This window comes from Poecile atricapillus, chromosome 8, assembly GCF_030490865.1.
Source record: "Poecile atricapillus isolate bPoeAtr1 chromosome 8, bPoeAtr1.hap1, whole genome shotgun sequence".
Taxonomy (NCBI): domain Eukaryota; kingdom Metazoa; phylum Chordata; class Aves; order Passeriformes; family Paridae; genus Poecile; species Poecile atricapillus.
The window spans coordinates 23513272-23528500 of record NC_081256.1 but is presented as its reverse complement, the minus strand read 5'-3'; the positions used below and the strand labels follow the sequence as shown (position 1 = coordinate 23528500).

The window sequence follows — 15229 nt, the reverse complement described above, 5'->3', positions numbered from 1 at the left end:
TAAAAAACATTAATATCCAGACTTATTTTTTTAGTAAAACACCCACATAGCAAATAACTGTATTTTTGGAAAGCCCATTTGGCCACATGAGGCCGTTTCAAGAAGACAGGAGGGCGCTGAAGGTTCCTTTTGGAAATCCTGAGCAGCTCCACACCAGGGCTCCAGCACAGCCCACTCTGTGCATGTTGCCAATTCACTTCATCAAGTTAAGACTAAGAACAACACTTTGGGAAACCCACTATACACCAGAGCCCCCTTACGCCCTAGGCTTCACCTGATGAAATGTTATGCTTTTTGTGGGCTCTTTTACGTCTTTCCACACTAAAGGCGAGGTCTGTGCTTTAAAAGGAAGGGCCACTTAACATTTGTATTTCTTTCCCAAATTAATGAGTATTGTATGCACCAATGTGAGCATGATCACATAAAGCCAGGCAGGATTGTGACAACCTCTGTCCTCACTCCTGTGCATGCCACCTACCATTCAGCCAGGAAACATATGAGGGCTGTCACGACAGTAAAGCTCCAATATTAATACTCTCTGGGGTAGAAATACCCTATTAGCCAATTACTGCTTTCTGGATTTATTTCCATAAAAGTATACTTTTTTTTAATGTATCTGATGAACACATCTGCAGGCTCCAGCCAACAAAATACGGGCTTTTTATTTTGCTCCTCAAGTTTTGTGATGTCTTTATTAGACCAAATTCCCAGATTGCAATGCTATTGTTAAACATCAAACCTCAGCGCTTCGTCCTCTGAAGCACATGTGTTCATCTGGGTTAATAAGCATCTTGCCATACCCCAACTCCTGGGTTCATTTGCCTCTGTTTAATGATGACCATCTCCTGCCCACATGTATGCTCGTCTCTCCACTGCTTGTTGAGCCATCAAGACACACCTTTGTTTCATTTAGTATGCAATTTTCACCTCTGACCCAAGAAACTAGTCTTAGGCTTCCTGAACTTTATTGCCTGTTAATAGACTGCTGGCTCTCTTTTCAGCAGTCATAGAAATGGTGGAGAGACATTTAATTGAAAAGAGGGACAAAGCTAGAGCCTGAAAGGCAAAGTCAGTAGGGTTTAAACAAAAAAAAACAACAAAAAAAAATCCAGCAATAATATGTTTGAGGAGGTTTGGATATTCTTTACAAGTTCGTGGCTCTTTACACAAATAAGAAAGACATCATTGATTTAATTATCTTCCCAGGGAACAATGGTGTAATACCCTGAATGGTGCTAAATGATTGATCTGGTAATTCATCTTCTGCTAACAGCTATCTATGCATTTTGTTTCTCTCCAGTCCTCAGCCCGATGACATTAGCAGCAATGTCACGGAGCAGTGCTGGGCTTTCATAAAACACCCACAGATGCTCTTTCCTGCCAGTGTTTAGGGACACATGGTTATAATTTTGTCTGTATTTCTTTGTTGTAGATTACTTTTAACTACATCTGTTCAATTAAAACAGAAAAAAGAAAGACACAGCTAGAGCCCATCAGCTTTATATCAGAAGAAGCCTTTTAATGAAATAGGGAGATTTAATTTTGTAAGTGTTCTGATGGGTGTGAGATGCCTTTATGTTTTTTCAGGAGTTCTGTTTGGTGAATAGTTAGGAAAGGACATTATTACAGCATAAGGATATTATTGTACACAGAAAGGCATTATTAAAAGTGATTTATTGTCCCATGTTAGGAAACTTATAGGAAAAGTCTGATAATATATTAAACTTGTTTATTATGGACTTCATATAATTTTTGAATAATGCCGCTTTTTCTTTTGACAAGAGCAATAAACTCTGCTGATATAGACATACGTTGATTATCCCAAGTCAACTGTGTTGCTTAAAGAAACATGCCCAAACAATCAGCTCCTGACAGCTGCATCTCTTGTTATTTACAATAGCCATCACAGTAATAACTCACCATTTCTATATTAATAAGGCAGTGAAATTTATTATGATGGTATTGAAAAGTTATTAAGTACTGCATCCCAAGTGACAAAGTACCACAGCACTGTCACTATCCAAAAGCAGTTGCCCATCCATCACAAAGCTTTCCAGATGGTCCTGCATCTTTATCGCTCCCAGGTTGGTGACATCACCTGTTCACCCACTCAAAATTGATGATGAAAGCAAACAGATCTATCTTACTTACATTTACCAAATCAATTTAATTTTACAGGCCGTGGCTTAGTGACATATTGACTGTTTTCCTTAATGGCATCTACTGTACTTAATGCAAAGAACTCATCTTTGAATCCTGGCTTGCATAATGTGGCATTTCATAATAAATTTTTTATAACATATTTATTTAATGGGAAGAATTATGATTGTTTGTCAGTTTTATTAGATGCAATTATTATTCTCTTCAGTTTAATATTTTTTATTTTTCTTTCTGATGTTGTCTTTTTTAATGGCTAAATTCAATTTACCAGTTTTGTCTTTTAAAGGAACGTCTGGCATATATAATTTATTTTTCTTTGTAATTTGATACTCTGAAATCTGCTCCAATGGAAGCTTTTGTCTCTGTTAATTTAATGCTCTTACCTGCTTGGACAGAATGCTACTGAGCTCAAAACCTACTTTGGTGGAGTTTAAATAAATAAAAATCTCTTTGCTCTGAAGAGAAATACAAATTCCTGAAACATCCTCTCGGTTCTGCTCTGAAGAAGGTAACAAAACTTCCTTCTCCCCTTCCTACTTCTAAAGTCCACTTGACCCTTATGGTTTCACTCTGCTTCCCTCAGGAGCTAATGCTCCTCCTGATTAAATTAAAACCTCAGTGGCTTTGTGGGCAATACACACACAGACCTTCAGAGAGGTTTTTGTGGCTTTAGACCGTGCCATGAAATGTGCGATTTCCTGCCCTCAAGGTCAAGGACACGGTGGAGCATCCACTGTGGGTGGAGAAACAGCCAATTCTACACAACCCGCTCCAGGTTTCACTGGGACAAAAGCTTTTGTGAGATTTTCCAGCTGTGCCACAGCAGCAGCTGCTCAGCCTCCTGCACTGCCTAAAAGCCTCTTCCTGATGCTGTTGCCACATTGACCTCGGCTTGGCTCGGAGCCTCACCAGCCCCCTGAGCACAGCCCCAGCCCCAGAGCTGGCTCAGGACAGGGGTGAGTGGCACCTCCCTTCCAGCAGCCACTGCAGCCTCTCAGCTCCCTTGTGTGATTGTGATGTCAATCTGAAGGTTTTCTGAGAGCAGCCTCCCTGGCCAGTGGAGGAGAGAGCTCTGCAGACCTGGTGCTCCCCTCCCAGCGAGCGGCAGCTTTGCCTGACCAAGGGAAGCTTGTGGTCTTTGCCCAAAAGAACAAAGTATCACATCCCAACAACCTCATGCAAGACTCTGCTTAATCACATTAATCAAAGAATTAGAGGAATCGAAGGGTGGAAGTAAGGAATAGTAAAGAAAGGCAACACAGGCTAATGCTGAACGATCCCTCTTGTCCTCACCATCTTCCACCCACACAGAGAAACCCCAAGGACCAACAGCTCCCCTTTGCTGTCAATACATTTAATTCAAAGCGAATGACAAGCCCACCTGCTCGTATCTTTCTATTCAAGGACGTAATATTTGCTCATTTGCAATTATAAACTGGGAGAAAGCTGGTGATAAGCCCAGGGAGCTGCTTGGAGCATGGTGCTGACATCCACTCTGAGGGCAGCGCAGTATCTGCCTGCCTGGCTGTGGGACTCCCATTGCTCAGGCACAGCCTCACCTCAGGACCCAGATGCAAACAACAGAAGAATTCCGACTGGTGACACTCGCAGCAATGTCCTTTTTGTACACAGCTCTGGAGGGGCTGTCTCAAGCACCCTCACCCTGGCAGGACACAGGGAGTGAACTCCATCCATCCCATGCGCACCGAACACCGCGTCCCTTGCAGAGAGCAGCTAAGCACGCGCTTAACTCAAACACCTGGGTAATCCTGTTGATGATAAGCTCGTGCCTAAGTGCTTTATTGGAGCCCAGCCAGAGCGCTCTATGCCTCGCAAAGCTGAGCTCCAAATGGGATAAAACATCACCTATGAGCTGGAGACAAGGTAAGGATGTCACCCCCACCTGCAGCTGCCAGGAGTGGATGATCTGTTGATCTGGGGGAGAACACGCTCTCTGCAAGGCTGGAGTGCTCTTGTATTGATCAAAAAGCAGCCCCACCTCCCACTATAAAACAAATCATTCCTTTTTAATTCCAAATAGCAGGATAGCCCACATCCTTGTTTCTGCTTTTGCTTCAATAATAATTTTGCAAAAATCCCTGGAGTCTCTATACTGCTGCAATCCATATGAAAAGAGAAAAGCTAGGCGAGGAATCTGTATTCTATACTTCCCTGCTTTCCAACCACCTGGCTGAGTGTGGTGCTGTTTTGCATGTTAATGCTGTTGAAAACAATTCAAGAAAAAGCCAAGATTTGGTCTGTAAAAGTCACAGACCAGTGGCAGTGTGAAAGCATCAAACAACAGCAGAAAATCAAGGGGGTTTTTTATTTAACACTAGGACACACTCCATATCCCAAAGAAAAATATTCACAAGTGATTAAGTCTTTGTTCCTTCTATTTTTCTTTTTGAAAACAAACATTATCTACTGCTCTCTCCCAGAGTGATTTTCCTGACTATGAGGGAGTTATTTCCCTCAGCACTGTCACTGTTTATTAAGAATAGCTTAACTCGAGTTTAAGATGTGTGAATTCCACATGACGTTATTTAGAAGACAAGACTTTTTTGCTCTGTTTTTATTAAAAACAAAACAAAAAACAATGCTTCTTTTAACATTCTGACATAGATTTTTCCAAAGAAGGACCCAAAAATAGGGGCTAACATCTGTAGACAGGAATTGGTTGGTAACTCCCGGTGATTACTCTACAAGTTTTTGGATGCTAAGAAAACCAAGCTATTGGGAGCATCTATATTAAATTTCATCTCTAAAAGCCTGTACTTTTTCTTTTTTTTAACATATTATTTAATTTTCATAGCAATATATGGTACACCTAAACCCCAGCATCTCAAATAAATCTAATTTTTAAAACTGCCAAAAGAAAGCAAAAGAGTACAGAATTAAAGCTTGAAACTGCAACTATTCCAGTCCCTACAAACTAATGGGAAGCTCTTACTCCAGAACAATTTTTAGGAAGCTATGCAGTTTTCTCCAAGGACTCACATGAAAAATGTTAGAGGAGACATAAATAAATAGCCAAATGGCCTCCTAATTTCCATTTAGAAGCAATAGCATCAGCTCAAGCATACTCTACCAAATATGAGTTGTTTTTCAGCCTCACTGGCATGACAGGAAAATATACTCTGCTCTATAAACAGATTATATGCTGCTTTATAAAGCTCTAAAATATTTTTTTACTTCTGTGACAGGTTTGATTTATTAGAGTTTATTGCTCCTGGTTTTGCCCGCCTAGTAAAGAAATAAAAGTTTAGGATCAAAAGAGCTGTGGAGAATTTGTTCTTATGAATGAGCCTGAGTTTGCTAGAGCAGCAAGAGACCTGAATTTGGGTATTGGCCATCCTCTGGTCCAAGGTGGGTGCGTGTGCTTTGGCGACCGACTCAAAGCCTCGCTTTGAAATGCTCTGCCGGTTGTTTTTCATAGCAGGGCATGAACCACGATGAAATCACTAAATTTGTGCTCCCTTGCTTTTGTTTAAAAAAAATTACTGCCATCCCTTAAAAGCTTGTTTTCTTTGTTGATTAAGCAGCAGTCAATTTTCCCTTTTCAAACAAGCACCGAGCAACAGCCTCCCGACCCTCTCGGATATTCGGGCTGCCGGCAAACACTAAAACCCCAGTGACAAACTGCAAAAAAGCTCGACCTTTCCCCTTGTCCGGTGACCCCCTGTTCGATTTGTACTTTAGCTAACCAATACCTGATTAGATAATGCTCAACTCTAGCCCAACAAAATGAGATAAAATTCAAATTTATGGCTTTTCATTTAAACTGATCTACAGCACTCTAATCATGACCCAAGCACAACTATATCACAACAAATTCTTTTTGTCCCAGAGTGTGTTTTATGGCTGAACTGTATAAATGGACATAATAGACATTGTTTTCTTGGACTTGCTCTGACAGAACTCTGAGTTGATCCCATAGGGAGTTTTGCTATAGGGGAATGTAGGAACAGGCTCCATGAAATTCCTCAGCCTCTTGCAGAAAATTTTTCTTTATCATCAACTGCCTGGCTGCAGAACAGTTTAACAGCAGCAGTTCCCCCAGCTTCCACTTCTCCCCCAGGCTGATCCCAGTATCAACTCAGATGGATATCAGTCACAAAAAATGGAAGTCAGAAGTATCCCACAGCTGGAAATACCCAAAACTATGACAAGCTTTTGCAAGGGAAAAATAAAAATCTTTTCCAAAAATGTAGTTACAGTCCAAATGTGTGTGTAACTGAAAACTCCTCTCTCCAAGGTGAGGGTATAGGATTTTCAGTTAAAATTTTCTAATGTAAGATTTTAGACTACCTAGCAATGCTAAACAATTGCAAAAGCAGAGCAAATGTTTCATAACAAAATGGATAATACATGCACCATCAGAAAAAGGCTGAGGAAGATGTCCATCTTTTCTTCAAAATTTTAACGTTTGTCTTCCTCAAAAAAATATATCTTCCTTTATCACCTTTAAAAGCCAAACACGATTGTACATTAAGTGTTCCAGCTTAAACTCAGATAAAATGAAAAGATTGATATTTTTAATAACTTCAACATCCTGTCTGCAGTCACGGGGGAACGTACTCAAGAGGTAAGTACACAAATAGCAGCAATGGTGCAACCCCACTATACACTTCTCGGAGCACTGCAGACAAGAAGTGAAGAAATGAGTATGCCTGGACACAGCAAAACACTTTCTTTGGCCTGTGGAACCAGGAGCAACATGAGCAGCTTGGGACATCCCTCCTGAAATCACCAGCTGGCTTCTACAGCACCATGAACTATCCCAGGAATTACAGGTAATCAAGCATAAGAGAGCATCGTGTAATAATCTGCATCAATACAATTCACTCATCAAACAAGTGGAAATATTTAAAAACCTCTCATGCTGCAAAGTCATTTAAAACCCACACCCTGTGCCACACAGAAACTTTGGTTCTATCCTTCCTCCATTTAAGATTGAAATGAAATTTCCCCTTGATTATCTGCAACAGCAGAATGAATTCTCATTTGTTCACTGACTTGTTGGCACCTGGCTGGACATACACCTTGTGTCTCAAAAGTTCCCATGTAAGCAGAAAACAACAGCACCAGAAAAGCTGAAATTTCCAAGACCGTACTTAAACCTCAGTAAATGATAATTTTCCTCACCGTCCCACACCGCCTTTAGCACTGCCTGAGCCCACATACCATTTCAGCTTCTTTCCCCCTTTAATACCCAAAGCACAAGCCCAAGGAAGTGGTGGACTCCTGAGGAGTGTGGTGATGAGCATCTGGGGTGGAATGAGCATCACTGAAGTCCTCTCCAGCACTAGCAGGTTCCCCCAAATCCCTCCTTTACCCCAACCATCACTATCTGCCATTTTACTCACTGTGTAAACTCTGGTAACCAGAATTTCTTCATCTCCCTTCAACTACAGTGAATGTATTTAACACACTTGTTGGAAAAATACTCAGTTCCAAGTTCCTCTAAGCATCACAGAATACTTCTGGGTGAGTGACCAAATTGCTGAGGGACTTGACTGTTGATTTTGTGTGATTTTGCTCCAACACTTTTCAATAGCTTGCCCCAGCTGTCCCAGATAAATAACACTATTCAAATGGCACAAGTCCTGCAGCTTGAAAGGGATTCAGATTGCCAGCTGGGCTTCCAGCACTATCAAGATATTCATTTCTTGTCTGAATATCACAGACCCCAAAATCTGAAATATTTCAAGGAGGAAAACCAGTCTCTAATATTGTAGCATATTGCCAGCAGCTAAGGGTGTGAAAAGCTTGATGGGTTTCCCTCAGTCTTAGTGGGATTATCCTGTTTTACACCACTTGAGTGCCCAGTCTAAAAATACCCTAAATTCTGGAATAATGCTAAACCTGCAAGTACAGCCATGTATCAACAGTTTTGCTTTAATTTCTGTTATCAATATTTGAGCTTAATTGTGGTGTGGTTAAAGGTCAGATTTTATGGTTTCCTGGTGCCTTTTTCAAATAATGAAGATTTCTCACTAGCAATTATATTGCATCACAGTCTGCTAACTCAACAGAGTGCTGCCAAGTCTATGATTTCTCCTGACACTATTCTGTCACTTTGTCACAGGTCTCACAAGAGTTTAAACAGCTGGATGGAAAGTTTGTAATGAACTCCCTGAGTGTTTATGGATAGTTAAGAGCAAATAAAGCTTCCATTTTCCACCATATCTGCAAGGCTCTGCTCCACAACGAAACTCCATTTTTCCTGGGAAAATGAACTCCCATCTCTCCAGAGGTCAGGCGTGCCCCTGGAGAGCCATGCAAACCCTGCACGGCTCCTCTTATCAGAAACCAAAGGAAACGCACAGATGGAAAGCAGAGATTGTGCTCTGTTCCTACAGCACATTGTTAAAATGGTGAATAAAACCATGCAGGAACATTTGTTACATCATAACACAACAGCAGCACCACTTGATGTTTGAATCCCTGACCTGACCATGGAGCTCAGATCCTCAGTGATACCACAGTGAGGAAAATGCTGTCCCCGAAGGAAGGGAAAGCAAGATCCAACACCTGTACTCACCAGAGGAGTCCAATCCTTCAGGAAAAGGATTTCCCAAGTAACATGAACCACACCATTCCCATGTGTGCTGGGTGTGGCACTAACACCCAAACCTACTTCACCAAATGAATGGCAGAATTCCCATTCAGTTAAATGGGAGCAGGATCAACCCCCCACACTTTGAAGCCCCCTAGCAGTACAACATTATACAATAGCAGGAACACTAGATTTAAGGGCTACTTTAATCATTGTTGACAGAAAGTAGTGATTCACAATCCTGAAAGCAGCACCCAGCTTCAACTCAAACCTATAATGCAGTGATTTTGCAAATCCCTCACCCAGAGACATAATGCAGAACTATCCCAGACCTGATTAAAAATGGTATAGAAATGTTCCAACAACACTTTTTCCTCACTTTCCTCAAAAGGAGCATCACCTGCCAATATCCACCCAGACAGATTTCATACATGAAGAGCAATATTAATTCCTGACTTTTTTCTTTTTCAATTTACTCTTGTCTCCATCCACAAAAACCCAAAAGGCCAAAAAGCAGTTTGTCCACATAAATATGCTTTGGCTGCTGCAGGATAAGACTCAAATTCTGCAAATATTTCTGTGTTTATAGATAGACACACAAGAACTCAACAGACCAAAAGAATGTACAGTATCTTACCTCCCAGCCATAACTGGGATCCTTCAGGTGTGGCCGCTGCTCTCCTACAAAAGGGCCAAATTTTTCCCCTGCTTCAATCTTCCTTTTGGTCCATATCCCTAATCCTGCTCCAGGAATGTTGGATTCTCTGAGCTCAAACTCTGAAGGAATGGGGATGTCATCAGGAATGTATATTGGAGCCTTGTAAGGAGAGCTCTCCTTGGGTGTGAAAGCTTCGCTGGAGGTTGCTGGAGAAGACGGCTCTTGGATGCTGACAGATGTTGGACACTGGACATTTGCAGCCTCTCCATCAGCTTCTGGCACTTCCCCCAAGGGAAGTTCTGGAAAGCTCTCATACAAACATTCATCACCTGGAAAAGAAAGCCAAACAGTAGGATTTGAAACACCCTGACAGATTTTGTACATGAAACCCTCTCAGCCTGCACATGGAATAGAAGGGACAGTTTGGGAGACTTCACCAATCACTAATCCTGCAGCAGAGCCTCACCCTGGCTGGAGCTGAGCCTTTTCTCTAGCCTAGGCCTGGGGGTAACACAGTGTTTCTCAATATTCCTGACATCAAAAGTGGTTTGCATCACTGAGCACAGACGAGGGAATTGCACACAGATGTAAAGGCAGGCACACCCCATTGTCCAGTCGGGTCTGAATGCAGCGCTGCACCCACACGTGCTTTGAAATTACAATCCAGCATTACATCTTACAACTGAAATCTAAGAGAAGTGAAAAGCAGGAAAGCTTCACTGGTCTTGCAGAGAGACAGATTGAACCTAAAGTAGCCAAAATTAAGTTTGATGGCCTCCAATTAGTCTTCGGAGAAAGGATCCAGCCTACCACACAACTCTTGAAGTTCCTGGCAAGAACTTCAGCTGATGTAAATCAGTGTCTTACCATTGACCTCCAAGAAATGCAATGGTCTAAAATAAGTTCAGGATCCAAACAGCACCTTATAGAGAACATGAACCTTCTCCTCTTACAGTTGCAAAAAAATCTGGGGCAGATCCAAAACACATTTTTAAAAAAAACCAAATCTTCATCTCTGGGGCTTAGCCAGCAAACAAAAATAAAAGAAAAAAAGAAAAACTCACTATTTTTGACAACCTAAAACATAAGGCTGATTGTAAATTCCTTTTAGTCAGAAACTCTGAGTTACTTCAGCAGGGGCTTTAGCTGCACCAGCAGTACAGTGTTCAACCTAACACATGTAAAAGGAGCAAAACAACAATACCAACCAAGAAAACCTTCTTTACTATTTATATCCATTTAACTTATTCATATTCTTAGGTTTTTATACACACCTGAACTCATTCCACTTAATTCAAATAGCAGGTGAGAATACTGTTCTCCAAGGACTGAAGAGACTGAGAGATCAGGTATTTAAAACCTGAGCTTGGGGATATTTGCATTATATGGTTAGCCCAGAAATGAAAGCGTTACACTGGGCTTGGCTTTCAGAATGACTCTGTTTCAGTGAAGAAACAGGAAACTTTAAAATGTTCTTTCAATTTCTTGCTCATTTAAGAAACTATCCATGGTAGATTAGCACCGTATGCCTTTTCCACTGGAAGCTGGTCATAGCCCATTGTCTCTCACATCTTTGTTACATATAATCTCACGGTTTTATATCTGTACTTTCATGCTTCTGGTACTGCCTAAGACAAACACTGGGACATAACAAATCATTGGAATAGATTGCTCCCATCACAGGACTGGCAAACTGGATTCTTCATCTGTGAGCAATTTATTCATAGCCATGAACTGTTTTTCTTTCTTTCATGTGGCACTGGCTATGACCTCATCCATGTCACAGGAAAGTTCAGCTACCCATCCCCTCAGCCTCCGGTTTGGCAGACCCTGCCTGCCCTTTAACAACTGAACCCAATATTGATTAGTTTGTCACTTTCCTAATACCTGGCATTCTGAGAAGTAGAAAATCTTGACTGACTCCACCATTTAGCTGAGAAGCACACAGAGAGGGATTTTCTGTTGCTTATGGTTCAGAAATCCTACCTGTCATAGCTGACTTTGGAAATGATTCTCAAGGGCTCGTGAAAGCACTGGTGCAGAGAGCTTGCTCTGTGCCTACCACTTTTGAGCCCATGCCACACCTTCCTGCCCCCAACACCACTTATTTGGGACTCCAAAGGATGGGAAAGAGGGCATGGAAAGGATAGAAACACAGCTCTACCTGGATGCCACCACTCACTGAAACAACCCATTCCAGCAGCCATCTCTGTTACACCATGGCACTGCTGCTTCCCCCAAACACAGCTGTGCTCCAGCACGGTGGGACAGGTGACAGAGGTCCATCCACACCTCCTGAGCATCCCCCAAAACTTGAACATGCTCCCTGACTTTGCAGGCTGGCAGTGATGCTGCATCCATTCAGGGCAGGCATGCTCCTGCTCAGATGTCTTCCCCCAACTGTTTAGATTGCAGTCCTGCCTAAAAGACTTCAGCTGTTTTTGAAACAGGGGTTAAAAAAAAAAAAAAAAGCCTAACCCATGTATACACATGGGGTGCAGGAAGAAAAATCACACAAGGAAAGTGATCTGGATGATGATAAGCACATGGCTCACTGGAAGGGGGGCGCCAGGGGTAAAAACTTCAGGCATCTAAATCCCACTGATTTCCCATGACAGCTGGGTGCCTGACACTCAAACTCCTTAAAAAGCCCATCTCACACAGTCACTGCTGTTGTCCCTGTCCTGCCAAGCAGTACCCCATAAAACCAAGGCTGTGTCCCACAGTAAACTCTCCTTCACAAAATAACAGAGCACCTCAGCCAAATAATTTAAGTCACAGCAAGCAATGACCTGCTCTGTGCCTGTCCCAAAGGGCCACCTTCCTCAGCTCCACTTGCCAGCAGTGCCTGCCCACCAGCCAGCACAAGCTGAGCTTCAAACATTTAGCAAGCACAGCTTTACAGATGTTTCATCTTCCCCAGGGACAGTCCAGTTTAATTTCTCTCTCCCAGACTCAAAGGCCTCAGTTATACTTATCTCAGTCATTCTGGCTACGCTCATTTTTAGCCATATAGGGTCAAACCTGCAGCTGATAAATTGGCCTCTGAAAGCCTGGCAGGGAGACAAGTCCGTTTGCTGGGTCTATTGTGCCTTCTTTGATTTCCAGCAGCCACACCCGATGTTGTCATTAAACACGGGCTTTCAGCTGGAAAGCTCTGGAAAATATAATACACCTCTATGCCCCAAAGCTCCAAGTGTGGGTAAAATGGATTACTGAAATAGTCCTTTGACTGAAGTAGCAATGTATTCTAGCAAAAAAAATATTTTTAAGCCTCAAAATAGACACAGAATTGAATTATGACTGACCAAGAGATGGGAAGACCATTAAGACTTATTTGTGAAATTAATGATAGAAGCAGCTCTATTAAAATCAATGTACATCAACCAAGGTTCTGGTCTTAGTTTTCAAAGGGTATATGACTATTTGTCTTAAAATTTACACCCACATGGATCAGAGGGACTTCCAGCAAAACCATAGGGTATTGACTGATGGAAAACCTTTGTAAGGTTAGAATTGGACACAGGGACTGTGCTGATAAGCATCATTTTCACAGTGAACTGCAAATTGTTCACACAGATAGCACTCCAGTTTTGAAATTCAAGATGGCCTCCTTAAATTCCAATAATTATCCCCACCATAAACGGGATGAAATAAAAAATGAGGTCCCTGATAAGGGAACAGATGAGATTAGGTTATGTGGAAGCTTAGATATTAGTCTCCATGAAATTCTTCACTGCTATTTTACGATAAAAACATGAGCAAGCTTCAAAGGAAACCCAGGAGTAAAGGTTAATTGCTGCTAAAAGGCCAGGATGGACACCTGTGTTTGCACTTTTGTCACAACCTTGCCCACCAGCAGGAAAGAGCCCACGTGGCTGGGGAAGTGTCTGATGAGGATGGGAGAGCAACGTGCCAAAGCTGCCGCTGTAGCTCCAGGACCTGGGGTCAGTCCAAGACTGAGAGGCCTTCTGTGCATGGTTGGGAGGAGGAGAGGACTTCCTTCCATTAGGATGCTTCTTAGTTCAGCCCAGTTTTCCTCTCCAAGAGCAATTAGGCAAGAGGTGCTGATGACCGAGGCAGAGGTGGAACACAAGCCAGTGCTGTCAGAGGTGTGATGGGCCTGAGGTGCTCAGCAGGGCTGTGCCTGGCTGCAGCTGAAATGCCACACCAGGGCACCTCACAGTGAGCAGATGAGCTGGCCTGGTGCACTTATCTGTGTTCCAGGGCAGCCTAAAACTCAAACTTCTCACAAAGTCTTCCAGGGATCAAGTCTATACCCAGATGTCCATGCCCAAATCCAGTCGTAGCAAACAGAAACATATCCCTAGGGAATTCTGTTCTTCCTTTCCTCAGGTTATTTGTCCCTAAGGAGATACATTCCCAAAGTGACTACTGACTGATAAACACTCTAGCATATAAATGCAGTTCTCTGCGTTTGGATTCATTCACATGGCCACCAGTGATTTAATCATAAACTGGATTACTCTGGAGGAAAGAGGCAGGCTGAAAGCAAAGGCGTCTAGAGAGCCTAATTCAGAATGCCATCACCTTCTGAGCAGGATAAAGCAAGAGCTGAGATAAATGTCAGAGTGGCTCTTTGCAATGAGAAGAGTTTGCAGTTTCATGCCTGCAGCCTCTCAAAGCTGAGATGACCCCTAGTCTCAAAGGTCAGACACCATGAGGACACAACTCTGTTTGATGGGAGAATTCTGTCACATGTCAGGAGCTTTGAGCTCCACTGGCTCCACAGACCATGCCTTGTACAAGCCCTCAGCACAGATGCATTAATGAAGGCTTTTGGATGGTAGGATCAGGTGAATTAATCCCTCCTCCTGCAGGAGGTGAGGGTGGACCTGAAGGTACCACAAACTCCTAAATCGGATCCTTGAAAGAGACCAGTGAGCATTTATATTTGTTTGACTTAGTATCACCATTCAGCACAGAGGAAATCAGCCTGGAGTATTTGCAGGGATATCTGAAAAGGAGACAGGCATTTCCTGTTGCTTACAAATGGACACCTTTATCTAAATTTCTGTTTGAACAAGTATTAATGGAAAAAAAAACTGTTACAGGCAGAGACTGATTGATTACAAAATGTATCCACATCAGTCTAGAACACAGGAGGTCTAGAAAAGCAGAAAAATGAGAGAAGAGAGCTTATTAGCTTCAAAAGGAGTTCTTAGCCAGTGGTGAACCATATGGGAGGCACCTGACTGTCCACACGAGGTAGGCACAGCTCAGAGGAGGCCAGAGGAGACGTAAAGAGGGAATCTTAGTTTTAGCAACATTCAGAGATTGGGTTACTATCTCCAAGAACAGGAAGGACTCCAGCCAAGGGCTACATTACTCTACTTGAACACTTTATCAGTCAACGTACACGAAACTGGTTTGTGCTGCTCCCTTTTCACAGAACTGCTCTGTGGAGCTGGACCTACTGACGGTTATTTATTATTTGTATTGTAACACAGCCTGGTACCCCCAGGCAGGACCCCATTGTGAAAAGCATTGGGCAGACACAATCAACTGAGATTAGATTCTAACCAGACTAGAGCTAGTAATTCCCAGTTAGATGAAAATCATAAAACATGGGAGAGAAACACCGTTTTACAAAGGGCAAGTTCCATTGTACAAGAAAAGAGATTACAAGCACGTTTAGAGATAAACACAGTACTTGAAGCTGTTCTGAATCATTACTTCAATTACCAAGGAAAAATACTTTCACAGCCATTAGCCTCCAAACACATGGGGATTTTGCATATTTGTGTTACTTGACCTTAACACAAGCATGAAAAAACCAAAGCTGTCCAAAACTCATTCAAAAGGTCCAACCCCAAAAACCACACTCG

General features: G+C 42.4%; 1 protein-coding gene across 6 annotated transcripts in view; it reads right to left on the bottom strand.

Annotated features, from left to right (window-relative positions):
• The window catches only part of MECOM (MDS1 and EVI1 complex locus), a 329863-nt gene that overhangs the window by 174026 nt on the left and 140608 nt on the right, over positions 1 to 15229 (bottom strand). For all 6 annotated transcript variants that reach the window (XM_058843671.1, XM_058843672.1, XM_058843673.1 and 3 more), the window contains exon 2: positions 9360 to 9709. In XM_058843671.1, coding sequence (XP_058699654.1) covers positions 9360 to 9709 — 350 coding nt within the window. The remainder of the gene's footprint in view (positions 1 to 9359; positions 9710 to 15229) is intronic.